At 39.8% G+C, this 16,636-nt stretch overlaps 1 protein-coding gene across 1 annotated transcript in view; it reads right to left on the minus strand.

Moving 5' to 3' along the window:
* CRACD (capping protein inhibiting regulator of actin dynamics) overlaps positions 1–15,036 on the minus strand; it is a 224,706-nt gene extending 209,670 nt beyond the window's left edge. The window contains exons 1-2 of the mRNA XM_025290025.3: positions 14,943–15,036; positions 13,519–13,564 (exon numbers count right to left, since the gene is read on the minus strand). Of these exons, the coding sequence (XP_025145810.1) occupies positions 13,519–13,564; positions 14,943–14,947 (51 nt within the window). The 5' untranslated portion in view covers positions 14,948–15,036. The remainder of the gene's footprint in view (positions 1–13,518; positions 13,565–14,942) is intronic.
* Between the last annotated feature and the right edge of the window lie 1,600 nt (positions 15,037–16,636).

Here is a 16,636-nt window from a genome sequence, read left to right on the forward strand (position 1 = left end):
CTTCTTGGAGAATTCCATGAACAGAGGAGCCTGGTGGGCTACACTCCATGAAGTCACAAAGAGTCGGACACAACTGAGCGACTTTCACTTTCACCATGCCTCAGTTTTCTCCTCTTTTACCTCTCCTCTTTTACTTTTTTTCCTCAGTTTATACAATGGAAATAATAAGAGCACCTACATCTACTTCTGTCTCATTGACTACGCTAAAGCCTTTAACTATGTGGATAACAACAAACTGTGGAATATTCTTAAAGAGATGGGAATAGCAGACCACCTTACCTAATTCCTGAAAAACACGTACGCAGGTCAAGAAGCAACAGTTAGAACCAGACATGGAACAACAGACTGGTTCCAAATTGGGAAAGAAGTATGACAAGGTTGTATATTGTCATCTTGTTTATTTAACTTATATGCAGAGCACATCATGTGAAATGCTGGGCTGGATGACTCACAAGCTAGAATCAAGATTGCAGGGAGAACTATCAACCACCTCAGATATGCAAATGATACCACTCTAATGGCAGAAAGTGTAGAGGAACTAAAGAGCCTCTTGATAAGGGTAAAAGAGGAGAGTGGAAAAGCTGGCTTAAAACTCAATATTAAAAAAACTAAGATCATGCTATATGGTCCTATCACTTCATGGCAAATAGAAGGAGAAAAAATGGAAGCAGTGAGAAATTTTATTTTCTTGGGCTCCAAAATCACAGCGGATGGTGACCGCAGCCATGAAATTAAAAGATGCTTACTCCTTGAAAGGAAAGCAATGACAAATCTAGACAGCACATTAAAAAGTAGAGACATCACTTTGCTGACAACAGTCTGTATAGTCAAAGCTATAGTTGTGACATAAGAGTTGGACCATAAAGAAGGCTGAGCACCCAACTGTGGTGCTGGAGGACTCTTGAGAGTCCCTTGGACTACAAATAGATGAAACCAGTCAATCCTAAAGGAAATCAACCCTGATTATTCACTGAAAGGACTGATGCCAAAGCTAAAGCTCCAATACCCTGGCCACCTGATGTGAAGAGCAGACTCACTGGAAAAGACCCTGATGCTGAAAAAGATTGAGGGCAGGAGGAAAAAGGGGCAACAGAGGATGGCTGGATGACATTTCAGACTCAATGGACATGAATTTGAGCAAGCTCCAGGAGATGGTGAAGGACAGGGAAGCCTGGTGTGCTATAGTTAGTCCATGGGGTTGCAAAGAGTCAGACATGACTTAGTGACTGAACAACAACAACAATAAGAGCACCTACTTCAGCAAAACCCATATGAAGTACTTAGAACAGTGCCTCACACATAGTAAGCACTCAACAAATATTAACTATTATTAACATTCATCAGTTGATCATATTAAAAGTAAATCTAGGACTTTCCTGTGGTCCAGTGGTTACGAATCTGCCTACCAATGTAGGGGACACAGGTTCCATTCCTGGTCCAAGAGGATCCACATGCCGTGGGGCAACTAAGCCCTACAGCCTAGAGCCTGTGCTCTGAAATAACAAAACCACCTCAACTAGAGAGTAGCCCCACTCACCGCAACTAGAGAAAGCCCACGTGCAGCAACAAAGACCCAATTCAGCCAAAAATCCATAAATAAATACATATGTAATTTTTAAAAAAAAAATCACATTGAAAAAGCAAATCTATGACTTCTGGTGGGCTGTAGTCCATAGGGTTGCTAGGAGTCGGACACGATTAAGCGACTCCACTTTCACTTTTCACTTTCATGCACTGGAGAAGGAAATGGCAACCCACTCCAGTGTTCTTGCCTGGAGAATCCCAGGGACAGGGGAGCCTGGTGGGCTGCCGTCTATGGGATCGCACAGAGTCAGACATGACTGAAGTGACTTAGCAGCAGCAGCATGACTTCTAACTCTACTGCCATTGAAAATCTCATGTAAAACACTGTCTTCCAAATCATCCCACCCTCTCCCTCTGCTCCTTTGGCAGCAAAAGGCCTTCAAAGTACCAATAACATAAATTTAATAACTATAATATTTTCAAGTTTTTGTTCCCATACTCATTAAATTTTTTAGTTTATGTACACTTTCTTAACATTATTTTTAATAAAAAGTTTTGCATTCTTAAAAAAAAACAAAACAGTCTTACTTTGATAGCTATTAAGAACTTTCATACCATTCCAGATTTCCTAATATTTAGTGGATTTGGAATTTGGTGGTGATATATCTATGCTTATAACAGTTTGAGGGAGCATTATGTTTCTTCATATTAATTAACAACAACAAAAAATCAAGATGCAGAATAGCAAGAAGTCACTCCAGCTGCCCTTCTGTGAACCAATTTATTTGGAAACACATTTTGTCCTCAGGCAATACATCATTGATATTCCTGTGCGGATACGAGGTCAGAACAGCATAAGCAGGGCTGGAAAATGCAAGTCAAGTTGATTCACCAATAACAGTTCCTACTGTTGAGATTCTGAAATATAATAAAGCTAAAGCTTAATAAAAAGGGACGACCTCCTGCCTCTTGCCTGACAGCCAGCATTTGGTGAAACTGCTGATGTTACTGGGAATGAGGGATGAAGATGGGGAGGGCAGATGGTGGGAGATACTGCAGGCAGTGGGATACAGGTGAATTTAGGACAGAGGTCGGGCTGCACCTGAAGAGAATATGTAAGTAACGTTCATCAATGCGAAAGTGAAAGTGTTACTCACTCAGTCATGTCTGACTCTTTGCGACCCCAGACTGTAGCCCACCAGGCTCCTCTGTCCATGGGATTCTCCAGGTAGGAATACTGGAGTGGGTAGCCATTCCCTTCTCCAGGGGCTCTTCCCAGCCCAGGGATTGAACCCAGGTCCCCTGCATTGCAGGCAGATTCTTTGCCATTTGAGCCATCAGTGTAGGTTATGATAAATGGAAACACACAAGAGAAAACAATTTAAGACTCTGATTAACTGGTATCCAAAGCTCAGGGCACTAGGAGTGGTCTGCTCCAGTATAGACAGTAAGGGTATATGATGTCTGTAGAGAATTTAAAAACATGGATAAACTGACTAAACTCAGTGTGAGTTTTATTATCATCATGCGCTGGAGATTTAAAACACTGTTAGTGACAAAACAGTCCTCCCTGCCAAAATCTTTTTTTTTTAAAGGATATACTTTAAATGTTTTATTTATTTATTTTGGCTGTGCTAGGTCTTCACTGCTGCGCTCGGGCTTTCTCCAGCTGCAGCGAGCAGGGACTACTCTCTAGTTGGGGTGTTTGGGCTTCTCCTTGTGGTGGCTTCTTTTGTTGCAGAGCACGGGCTCTAGAGCAAGGGAGCTCAGTAGTTGTGGCACATGGGGCTTACTTGTCCCACAGCATATGAGATCCTCCCGGACCAGGGATGGAACCTGCGTTTCCTGCATTGGGAGGTGGATTCTTAACCCCCAGACCACCAGGGAAGTCCTCTGCCTAAATCTTTCGTTCTCTAAACTCTAAATTACTACTGCAGTCACTGTCGAGTTTTAATAATACATCTGTAGGCTTCAAATTAGCACATTTCTAATTTTGTAACTTAAACATTTATTCTCCATGGTAGGCGAATGCCCATTTATATACCTGAGGAAGCAGATTCAGCTACAAAGTTTCATTTTTGGAATAATTTGCAATGGTTCAGAATTGTTCAGTCTGGCTTCACAGTTTATGTAATAACCCCTGTCATGTCACATATTTCTGCACTGAAATGGCAGATTAAAAAAAAACAATAGTCCAGTGACTGTCATATGAAGAAACAGAATTTTAGTTTCTTCATATCTGTCATTTGTGACCATTTGACCTTTTTAGTTTGCATTTAAAACAGTGAGACTCGAAAGATGCAATATCTCTGTTTGGTATGCATAAAGGTTGGGCTTCCCAGGTGGCACAGTGGTTAAGAATCCACCTGCCAATGTAGGAGACGGACGTTCAATCCCTAGGTCAGTAAGATACCCTGGAGTAGGAAATGGAAACACACTCCAGTAGTCTTGCCTGGAAGATTCCATGGATAGAGGAGCCTGGCAGGCTACAGTCCATGAGGTTGCAGAGTCAGACACGACTGAGTGACTAAGCGTACAAAGTTTATTTTATATAGAAAATATTTTAATGAATATAAATAATACCTTTATAATTGGAATTTATTATTGTTTAAAAACGGTTTTATAAAACTAAAGAATACAGTAATCCTTTCTAAAATTTATTTATTTATTTTAATCAGGAGGATAATTATTTTACAATACTGTTATGGTTTTTGCCATATATCAATATGAATCGGCCATTGGTATACATGTGTTTAATGAAATGATTATTTACTGATATTACAATGATTATTATATAGAATATAATTACTATCTCTGACATTAACTGGTTAACAAAAATAATTATGCCATATGTATTAAATTAAAAATTGATGTGTCCTAGGAGAAGGCAATGGCACCCCACTCCAGTACTCTTGCCTGGAAAATCCCATGGACGGAGGAGCCTGGTAGGCTGCAGTCCATGAGGTCGCTAAGAGTCAGACATGACTGAGCGACTTCACTTTGACTTTTCACTTTCATGCATTGGAGAAGGAAATGGCAACCCACTCCAGTGTTCTTGCCTGGAGAATCCCAGGGACAGGGGAGCCTGGTGGGCTTCTGTCTATGGGGTCGCACAGAGTTGGACACGACTGAAGTGACTTAGCAGCAGCAGCAGCAGGGTAAATAAAGTCAGCATACTACTGTCTTTGATACTCCTCTTTTCTATGATTAATGATTCAGAAGTATTAAAAAACCCAAGACCTTGAGGATAAATATCAGAACTAGTAGTATTAACTGGTCATGTTCTAGCTGTCAATGCAACAACAGACAAATCTGTTATTCTGTGACATTCCCACATATAAATGTCTTCTGGTCTTTTAAAAAATTATTTATCTAGTTATTTTTGGCTGCACTGGGTCTTCATTGCTGCACAGACTTTTCTCTATCTGCAGCAAGCCGGGGTTATTCTGTAGCTGTTGTGTAGGGGCTTCTCCTTGTGGTGGCATCTCTTGTGGAGCACAGACTCCAGGGCACTCGGGCTTCCGCAGTTGCGGCATGTAAAACTCAGCAGTTGTAGCACACAGGTTCAATGGTTGTGGTGCACGGGCTTAGTTGCTCCACAGCATGTGGAATCCTCCTAGGTCAGGGACTGAACTCATATCTCCTGCTTTGGCAGGCAGGTTCTTTACCATCAAGCCACCAGGGAAGCCCTATAAATGTTTTTTAAAATCAGATAAACAACTGTCTTTCACAAAAGAAATATGAAATAAGACCCAAATTACTAATTGCTGGCATTATGCTACTGAATCGTGACTCACACATGAATATTTATAACCATTGTGTGTACTGTGGCATACTATCTACCTTATTTTCACATCAGATTTTAAGATCCTTCAGGGAAAATCCCATGGACGGAGGAGCCTGGTGGGCTGCAGTCCATGGGGTCGCTAGGAGTCGGACACGACTGAGCGACTTCACTTTCACTTTTCACTTTCATGCATTGGAGAAGGAAATGGCAACCCACTCCAGTGTTCTTGCCTGGACAATCCCAGGGACGGGGGAGCCTAGTGGGCTGCCGTCTATGGGGTCGCACAGAGTTGGACACGACTGAAGTGACTTAGCAGTAGCAGCAGGGAAGAAATGAGAGGCTGAAGCTTTATAATCACAGAGTTGAAAGGACACTGGATTAGTAGGTGATGAGCAGCTACTCAAGATTTTTAAGCAGTGACATTGTATATTATGAGATTTAACCCATTGTCCTGTGTGAATTAATGTGAAGAAGGCTAAGATTTTCTAAAGTTATTTGATTGACCACTTATTAATATAGAACAATTTGATAACTTCTTAGATGATTAAATTATGCTTTCCTACCCTACTTGTGGTTAATTTTTTGGTCTTACAATTATTGTGAATCAGTCCTTCAAACAGCAAATATTATTTAAATATTTGCTCTGTGTCTGGCACTGTGCTTGCTGGTGGTGGTTGCGTTTCAAAAACATATAGAACCAGAGTCTCTGCTATTCAACAGAATGGTAAATATAAACAATTGATTATGAAAACGTGACCAGTGAGACAGTAGAGATACATACAAAGTGCTACAGGGGCAAAAAGAATTAGCTCATAGTAAGTTCTAAAGCTCAACTACTTTGAAATCTTGATATCAAGACAGAATTCTGACATATAGATATATAACTGTGAAAACTGATTTTGCATGGACTTTTTCTTCACATTCAAGCAGTGTGAAAATGCTGAATAGTTTCATCTTCATGAAACCCATTTAATAAATGATGTCTCCTTAATTAATTCATCACAACATTCTGAAATCAGAATGTTTTAGACAAATGCACACAATGAAAACGGCAGATTAAAGTGGAGTTAGCTATAGGATAACAAAAACAGGGCATTGTCTGGATGCCTGTGCTTTGGAGAAGGGCACAGACAGCAACGCCAGTAACAAATTCTGGAACAGAATGAGCAGATATGGATGAGCAGCTCACAAGTTTATTTTCAGACATAATGAGTTTGAGATGCCCATGGGACAACAATACGCACATGTCCAGCAGAAGTTGTAAAAGCAGGTCTGAAGTCATATGAGAAGTGGGGCTTGCTGATACAGGTTCAGAAGTCATCAGTTGAGAGATGGGAATTACAATCACCAGGCTGGATAAGACTGGCTACAGGGAGTATGTGTAAGTTGAGGAGAAAAGACTAATCATGGAACTTGATTATATATGGTTTCACATTATTCCTTACAATTTTACTTAGTCATGAAAAAGCATAAACTTTCCTAAACTACAGGTCCCTATCTTTTACTTCGTTTATCCAGAGTAGTAGTTAAGAGCAGAAAGCAACAAAATTCTATAAACCAATTATCCTTCAATTTTAAAAAATAAGTAAAATCAGATTGAAAAAAAAAAAAAGAGCATAAATTCTCAGACAGACAGGCCTAACTCTGCCACTAGAAGCTCGGAGATCATGGGCAAGTTTCGTAATCTCCCTGGGCCGCAGTTTCCTTATCTGTATAATAGGGATATCACTGTAACCACCATTATGGCTTTTGTGAGAATCACACGAGATGATGCGTGTAAAGTGTTTCACTCAGGTCTAGCAACACATGTTAGCTACTATAATGGTGGCCGTGATGAAGCCTCCACAGAACTACGACAACTCTGGCCATATGACAGGAGCTTAATACATACTGGCTGTACTGTTCTATGTTTTTAACATCTATTTTAATTTCTCAGTGAATCACTCATATAAAGAGTATTTTGTTGATCTGAGTAAAGCATAATCCACTATACAATAAAAATATAAACTGAGTGACCACAGGGAGTTATATTCAGTATTCTGTAATAAACCATAACGGAAAAGAATAAGAAAAAGAATGAATATATATATACATATATATATATGTATCTGAATCACTTTGCTGTACACCAGAAATTAGCACAACATTGCAAACCAACTATATTTCATTAAAATGTATATAGAGAGAGACTATAATTATATGCATACAATTATTTAAAGAACTTATTTGAGAAGTTACTGCATTTAAAGAAACTGCATTTTTATATCTTTCCCTGTTAGTATTAATAACAACCTGCTGTCTCTGATCCTTTCCAACTCTAAACGTCTCAAGAATCCATGAACAAAAATAAAACAAAACCCTAAGCTTCCTAATCATCCACTACAATAAAGGATGAAAATGTTAGGGCAGAAATAAACAAGGTATCTTTAAAACTTCCACAGTTTATGGCTCCATTACTCTACTTATCAAACTGTACCATAGTTAGTCATATGTGAGTATGTTTCTTCCCCATAGATTTGGAGGCACCTTGAAGTCAAAACGTGTTGTTTTCATTACTGTATCTTAGGACCCAAATCAATATTTAGCATGCAGTAGTGTTCTGAATGAATGAATACATGAATGAACAAACAAACAAAAGAAATCAGGAGCATGCAGGACAGCAAAAAGGATAATTTGGATTGTACAAGTAAGGAGGCAGGGCCAGATGATCTCTGCAGTCCCTTCTGGTCCAGCTGATGATAAGCCTATGGTTGATGGGTCTTTTTAATAATGGCATTTCATATGTCCACTGTCATTTATGATGAAAATCTGTCAGTTGAATAGAAACAAATGATACAGAAGACAGGCTTTGTTTTAGTTGTTGCTGTTTTTATGAAAAAACAATTTTAAAAATAAAAAACCCAGTCACTTGAAAAAAGCCTAAAAGAACACTGTTATGGCACATGTTTTTTATTGCTTACATTTCCTTACAATAAGGAGGCAAAAAAGACAGGGCAGAGCTTTGACAAACTTGGTGATGAAGACTAAAATTGCTGCAGCAGAGCCTGTGAGTATCCCGGCCTTTTAAGAAATCCACTATAAAGCAAAGATCCCTTCCCCTGTCCTGTATCACCACTGGGCAGCCCAGAGTGGAATTCGAAGGACCTGGGATTGAATTACAGCTCGACTACTTACTCTGACCTTGTAAAATGATGACAAGAATGTCTGCCCCATAGATATGAAGACAGTGACGCTCACACTGGTTGTCTACAGGGTCTATCCTGTCACGTCTAGGCTCTAGATAAAATTGCTTCCGTTTATTTTTTTCTTACAAAAGTCCCTTTTTCCATATACTATTATGAAACCAGAACTTCAGTGCCAGTCTTCCTAAGTCAAAGAGCAGAAGTCACATCATTCATGCAGCTGGACGAGATCTATATACCACAGGAGAAAGAAAATTTACTAAAATCTCTGATAGGACAGAAAAGGGTACACCTTATCACCTTCTGCACCAGAGAAAATGACTAAGCTTGCTGGTTAAAGCAATTATTCAGGAGTGCAGGCAGCAGAAAACAAGGAGCAGCCAACACCTAACACTGGCTGGCAAGGAGGCAGATTAGCTGATGTTTTTGATTCTGAAAATGGGTCACTGTATCTCCAGCAGTAACCTCGGAATTCTAATGACTGCAGAACTTGGTCGGTGACACAGAGAATGCTGACCAGAGAACAGAGCAGTAGGGATGAAAACAATGAACTTTGGTGGTTCTGTCTACATTAGTGTCACAGAATTTACAAAGTGTGAAATCATTTTGTTTCTAGCAAGTATGGAAGGTCCCGAAAAGAGTATGCTCCTGAGTTCTCACTTCCTCATCCCTCTTAAAATTACTAACTGGTGATAGTAACACACAGCAACAGGCTAGGAAGTCAATGACCTGGCTTGGATTCCTGGTTTATGGCTCATTACTTTAACTTTTTTGAATCTTTATTTCTTCAGTATTAGTTAGATGAGGTTGGGCCATCTACCTCTGAAGGATCCTCCAATGACACTAAAATGCCAAGTTTAGGAGTGCTTCGATTTGTAAACAAACTTTAGTTTTATTTTATTGGCAACATCAATCTTATATTTCTAGAATTTATTTTTAATTTAATCTTATATTCAATTTAATTATATTTTAATTTAATCTTATATTTCTAGCTTTACCATTATCTCACTGAAAAAATACAGGAGCACATATATGACCCTATTTTTTCCAATAAGAAGAGAACAGCAATTATTAACTAAGACCTAGAGTTAAGATGATTTGTCCAAAAGCTGTCCTAATTATTCTGGGATTTAGAAATGCAGTCATTTTTTTAAAAGGCAAAACGAACAGGTCCAGGGTTAAACAATGAAATAGAGGTATTCTTAAAATTCTTTAACTCTAAAACATTTGGGTATGAAATGGGCCCTATCACCTCTGACACAGATGTGAACAATGTCCAGTGCATTACAAGGCAGGCAAAGAGTAGAACCCTCTGATGCATCAAGCCTCAATTCAAATGCCACTCTCCCTTCAAAGACCTTTCAGGACCTCTGCTCATTCCACCCTTCCCCATTAGAATAACTGTAAATAAAACTCCACTGCATTTTTTATCAATAACTTTTATAGCATTGACCTTTCACAGCATTTTTTATCAGTAACTTTTATAGCACATACAGCTTTCTTCCTGGATTACAAATGCACGTTTTATCTCCTTTAAGTTCATCATATTGCCTGTAATAATAAACACTTGTAAAATCAATGATTCTCCAGAAAAATGGCTCTCGATGTTTTTAACTATTAATAGAACGTACAGAAATATTTTACATTGTGATCCAGTTCAGTTCAGTTTAGTCGCTCAGTCGTGTCCGACTCTTTGCAACCCCATGAATCGCAGCACGTCAGGCTTCCCTGTCCATCACCAACTCCCAGAGTTTACCCAAACTAACGTCCATCGAGTCAGTGATGCCAACCAACCATCTCATCCTATGTCGTCCCCTTCTCCTCCTGCCCTCAATCTTTCCCAGCATCAGGGTCTTTTCAAATGAGTCAGCTCTTCGCATCAGGTGGCCAAAGTATTGGAGTTTCAGCTTCAGCATCTGTCGTGAACACCCAGGACTGATCTCCTTTAGGATGGACTGGTTGGATCTCCTTGCAGTCCAAGGGACTCTCAAGAGTCTTCTCTAACACCACAGTTCAAAAGCATCAATTCCTTGGCGCTCAGCTTTCTTTATAGTCCAACTCTCACATCCATACATGACTACTGGAAAAACCACTGGAAAAGCCTTGACTAGATCAACCATTGTTGACAAAGAAGTGTCTCTGCTTTTTAATATGCTGTCTAGGTTGGTCATAACTTTCCTTCCAAGGAGTAAGCATCTTTTAATTTCATGGCTGCAGTCACCATCTGCAGTGATCTTGGAGCCCAAAAAAATAAAGTCAGTCACTGTTTCCCCTGTTTCCCCATCTATCTGCCATGAAGTGATGGGACCGGATGCCATGATCTTCGTTTTCTGAATGTTGAACTTTAAGCCAACTTTTTCACTCTCCTCTTTCACCTTCATCAAGAGGCTCTTTAGTTCTTCTTCACTTTCTGCCATAAGGGTGGTGTCATCTGCATATCTGAGGTTATTGATATTTCTCCCAGCAATCTTGATTCCAGCTTGTGTTTCTTCCAGCCCAGCATTTCTCATGATGTACTCTGCATATAAGTTAAATAAGCAGGATGACAATATACAGCCTTGATATACTCCTTTTCCTATTTGGAACCAGTCTGTTGTTCCATGTCCAGTTCTAACTGGTGCTTCCTGACCTGCATGCAGGTTTCTCAAGAGGCAGGTCAGGTGGTCTGGTATTCCCATCTCTTTCACAATTCTCCACAGTCTATTGAGATCCACACAGTCAAAGGCTTTGGCATAGTCAATAAAGCAGAAATAGATGTTTTTCTGAAACTCTCTTGCTTTTTCAATGGTCCAGCAGATGTTGGCAATTTGATCTCTGGTTCCTCTGCCTTTTCTAAAACCAGCTTGAGCATTTGGAACTTCATGGTTCATGTATTGCTGAAGCCTGGCTTGGAGAATTTTGAGCATTACTTTACAACCCACTCCAGTATTCTTGCCTGGAAAATCCCATGGATGGAGGAACCTGGTAGGCTACAGTCCATGGGGTCACAAAGAGTTGGACACAACTGAGCGACTTCACTTTCACTTACTAGCGTGTGAGATGAGTGCAATTGTGCGGTAGTTTGAGCATTCTTTGGCATTGCCCTTCTTTGGGACTGGAATGAAAACTGACCTTTTCCAGTCCTGTGGCCACTGCTGAGTTTTCCAAATTTGCTGGCATATTGAGTGCAGCACTTTCACAGCATCATCTTTTAGGGATTTGAAATAGCTCAACTGGAATACCATCACCTCCAGGAGCTTTGTTCATAGTGATGCTTCCTAAGGCTCACTTGACTTCGCATTCCAGGATGTCTGGCTCTAGGTCAGTGATCACACCATTGTGATTATCTGGGTCATGAAGGTCTTTTTTTATACAGTTCTTCTGTGTACTCTTGCCACCTCTTCTTGCTTCTGTTAGGTCCATACCATTTCTGTCCTTTCTCGAGCCCATCTTTGCATGAAATGTTCCCTTGGTATCTCTAATTTTCTTGAAGAGACCTCTAGTTTTTCCCATTCTATTGTTTTCCTCTATTTCTTTAGGCATTGATCACTGAGGAAGGCTTTCTTATCTCTCCTGCTATTCTTGTATATAAATGAAACAAGTGTTTCACAAATACTTGCCCTAATCAAGTCAAGATATATTCTGATATTCTCTATTCTTTTCTATTTTAGTTTATTTCATTCTTTTTAATAATGGTAGCAACTGACTATGTTGCTATTAATGAAACTCTAATGAATCTCACCCTACAGTTTGAAAATTAGTGCTCTAGAAGAGTTATTGAAAAAGAAAAAATATTTAAAGGAAGATCCATTTTAGTGAATGAATACCCAAAAGCCATTCACAATTTATTTCTTGCCTTCCTACAGATGCTGAAAAGCTAAATACTTATCTTCCCAGGCTCCCCTGCAGCTATGCACAGCCATGACCCATTTCTGGTAAATGAAGTGTACACACGGTCACTGGAGTGACTTTTCGAACATTTTTAAAAGGGGCCAGATTCTCCTGCCATGCCCCTCAGTCCTTCTTCCCCTTTTTCTTGTCTAAAATGTGAAGATAACACATGGAGGTGTGATGGGTACCTACTCATAGGCACAAGAACAAGACTACAAGGAGTGGAAGAAAAGGAACCCAAGTCCACTGTGATATCAACAAACCATCAGATGAGCCACGGGGTGTCCACTGCAAACATTTTATCATGTGAGATGAATAACATCCTTACTTGCTTAAGCCACTGTTAGGATTTTGGTTATTTATAGTTCAACATATTCCAAAATGATCCTATACTCTTCTGGCCTCAATGACCCTCCATGGGAGGTAAGTTTTTTTTAAAAGAGAAGGGTATCTTTTCTGAAACTTTCTATGGAGGGCCTCCAACATTTTATTTATACAAGTGAGGCTTTGGAGATCTCCAGTATGGAAAATGCTGACAGTGATCAGTTCATAGAAAAGAATTCTGTTTTGTAAAAATTTAGATTGTGTATTAATTTCATCCCTAGGCACAGTACCAGTCACTGAACATACCACAAAGAACAGAACTCTAAGAAGCTTACAATCTGGTGCAAGAAGCAAAGAGATAACAGGTCTGTACAATATTACAAGATAAATGCTGTGAAGGTGCCACCAGGGCCCTGGGAGGGCACCAAGAAGAGACAGAAAGGGTCCATGTGCCTTTCAAAGTGTCACAGACAGAAAAACTAGCAAATTTTGCTCAAGTGTCTTAGCAACTTCTCTTCTCCTCTACAAATGCATTGAAAAGGATTATTTATGATGGAATAATGGAGAGAAATATCTTCCTGTGGTCTCCAGTGAAACCCTTCTGTGATCCCTAAAAATGTCCCATGATAAAGAACTTCATTTTTTTTTCAATTAAATCTCCAAATAGCTTTTCATAAACTAGGAAAAAGACACTGCCTGTCATCTCACATCACACTTATTTTGTATTTGTCATTTAAACTGGTGCCATTGTGGCTGTCCAATGTTCTATTTTAGCACTTTGAAAGGGTCAACAACCAAAGATAACTGATATTTTTATTCATCATCACTCACCAGAACAATAGGCAGCAGACTGACCAGAACAGTGAGACCATAAATGCTGTCAAATAAAAAAGATAAAGATAAAAACTTAAAACAACACATACTACAAACAAGGATTTTTATTACTGCAGTGACTTACTGAATTAAATCAAGCTATTAGAGCAAAGTCCACATTAAGATCTCAGTGACCTCAATACCATGGTTTCAACATTGCAATCAGACTCGGAACCGGTAGACAGATAGACCTGCTGAAGTCTATCTGGGATTTTTTTTTTTTTTTTTTTTTGGTCTTAGACCCAACACCTTTACTCACACATTTTCAAAATTAGTAATTGAGTCTAATTACTGAGACTGAAACTAACCTAAAAAATCAGTAACTCAATACAAATAAACACTATGCCTAATCCTTAGCCAGTCAGAAGAAACGGGTGTGAGAGAAAGCAGGTGTTGTGCTCAGTCACTCAGTTATGTCCAATTCTTTGCCAACCCCATGGATGGCAGCCTGCCAGGCTCCTCTGACAATGGGATTTTTCAGGTAAGAATACCAGAGTTGGTTGCCACTTCCTTCTCCAGTAGAGAGAATAAGGATTGTGTCAAACACAAATGTCAAGCAATATGGTTTAGACTCAAGTTCTGTGAGCTCATGAGTGTCTTTTTTTCTGAAAGAAAACAAAACGTTCTGAAGAAGGTTTAGGAAAGCAGGACAATTGGCAAATTGTCACGTACATACCGCCAGTGTCTCCTCTAACTATAAATTCTCCAGCTGCTTTTTATCACTCTTGTGTTAAGGTTGCCATTCAGAACCATAAAACATTCACTTCTTAGGACAAACTGAATATTTTAAACTTTAAAAATAACTTACATTTGGGGTGTTACTTTCCTTTCATTCACCTTTCAAGATTTTCTCTTTATCTCCAGTATTTTGCTGTGTCATCCCAGGAAGCTTCAGGGTGGGCTGACCAGCATCTATAGTGCTGAGCGCTCAACAGGCCTTCCAGTATGAAAACTCATGGCCTCCAGTACTGTCTGGGAAACCGTTCTGAAATATTTCTTTGATGACACTCTCCCTTCCATTTCTCCCTCTTTGTGGATTTCCTGTGATTGGGATGTTGGGCCTCCAGTACTGATATTCTTTCTTTTATTTTCTATCTGTCTTTTTTCTCTACTTTCTGGGAGCTTTCTTCGATTTTATCTTTCAAACCTTTTAATTATATTTAAAAATTTACCTATGGTATTTTAATTTTGTCTTTTTCATATTTAATTTTGAAATACTTAATTTAATAAAATTTAAAAAAAATTAAATTTATATGAGTTGAAAAATTTTACAGAGTTCATACATACCTTTCACTCAGCTTTCCTAATGTCCACAATGTATACCAAAACAGTACAATTAGCAAAACCAGAAAATTAACATTGGCATCAACTAAACCACTGACCTCATTCAAGTTTCAGTCTTTCCCCTAATGAATCTTCTCTCTTCCAGGATCCAATCCAGGATCCCACATTATAGCTACTTGACTCCTCTCATCTGTGACAGGGCCTCAGTCTCTCCTTGTCTTTCATGATCTTGACACCTGGGATGAGTATTAGTCAATAGCATTTTGTATAACCTCTCAATTTGAGTTTAATATTTTCTCATGATTGGATCAAGGGTGTGCATTTTTGGCAAAAACAGGAAGAAGTGATGTTGTGTCCTTCAAAGTGCACTGTACTAAGGATACTGATACATTGCAGTTTTGATGGTGTTAATCTTTTTTTTTTTTTTTTTTTTTTTTTTGCTGTTCTGGGTCTTCGTTGCTGAGTGTGCAGGCTTTTCTCTAGTTATGGAGAGTAGGGGCTGCTGCGGCTGCTGCTGCTGCTAAGTCACTTCGTTCGTGTCCGACTCTATGCGACCCCATAGACGGCAGCCCACCAGGCTCCCCCGTCTCTGGGATTCTCCAGGCAAGAACACTGGAGTGGGCTGCCATTTCCTTCTCCAATGCAGGAAAGTGAAAAGTGAAAGCGAAGTCGCTCAGTCATGTCCAACCCTTAGCGACCCCATGGACTGCAGCCTACCAGGCTCCTCCATCCATGGGATTTTCCAGGCAAGAGTACTGGAGTGGGGTGCCATTGCCTTCTCCAGAGCAGGGGCTACTCTCTAGCTATGGTGTTCTGGCTTCTCATTGTAGTGGCTTGTCTTTTTCTGGAGCATGGACTCTAGGGGGCACAGGCTCAGTAGTTGCAGCTCCCAGGCTCTACACAGGCTCAGTAGTTGTGGCACACAGGCTTAGTTGTCCAAGGTATGTGGGATCTTCCTGGATCAGGGACTGAACCCATGTCTCCTGTGCTGGCAGGCGGATTCTTTACCACTGAGCCACCAGGGATGCCCAATGCTCTTTAAATATTATGTCTTTTGCCTCCATTCGAAGTTCACATACGTGGTTGGCAAATTTCACCAACTGTCTCTGGCGCCACCCAAGGTACTATTATCTTAAGTTGCATAGCCTGAGTGAGAAAACAGAGCTTGGCCTTAAATATGACTTGTGCTTTTCCAGCAAATATAGTATTTGTGCTTTCCCACAAGGACAACCACCACAGCTCAATGGTGTCCATTAAATATTCTCAGGTTCTTGCACAGCCCAAATGAGATCTGATTATTAAAGACCAAGCTATTATAGAGGAACCAAGAAGGAGAAAAAAAGAATAATGATTTCTCTTACTGTACCGGTAAGCCAGCCTGCTATTTGCTTTAGGAAACTATTTGACCTGCTCTGACTATAAAACAGCTCTCTTATGGCTGATGAGAAAATTCCCACACAGCTAACACTGAAAAGGTTTGCCAATTGGAATAAATAAATCAATCCTGCCAGTCTAGGAACTTTCCAAATATACTATTCAGGTTGACAGTGTCAGAAAGGTCAAGAAAGTACAGATCTCCCTCGATGAGAGTAAGTGCTTTTAAATACCAGAAGTCTCCAGAGTTTTGTCTTATAATTCTGTACAGTAGGATTCACTCTGGGGGCATGAACTTCATGTCTCCTCTCACTGTGCTTTTGGCTGTTTATGATTTATAATTCTGAGGATCCCATGGGCCTTTCCTAACTCTTGCAGGAATCTAAAGCACAGAAAGCATCTGGCTTGAAGATGTGTG

The sequence above is a fragment of the Bubalus bubalis genome, chromosome 7, assembly GCF_019923935.1.
Source record: "Bubalus bubalis isolate 160015118507 breed Murrah chromosome 7, NDDB_SH_1, whole genome shotgun sequence".
Taxonomy (NCBI): domain Eukaryota; kingdom Metazoa; phylum Chordata; class Mammalia; order Artiodactyla; family Bovidae; genus Bubalus; species Bubalus bubalis.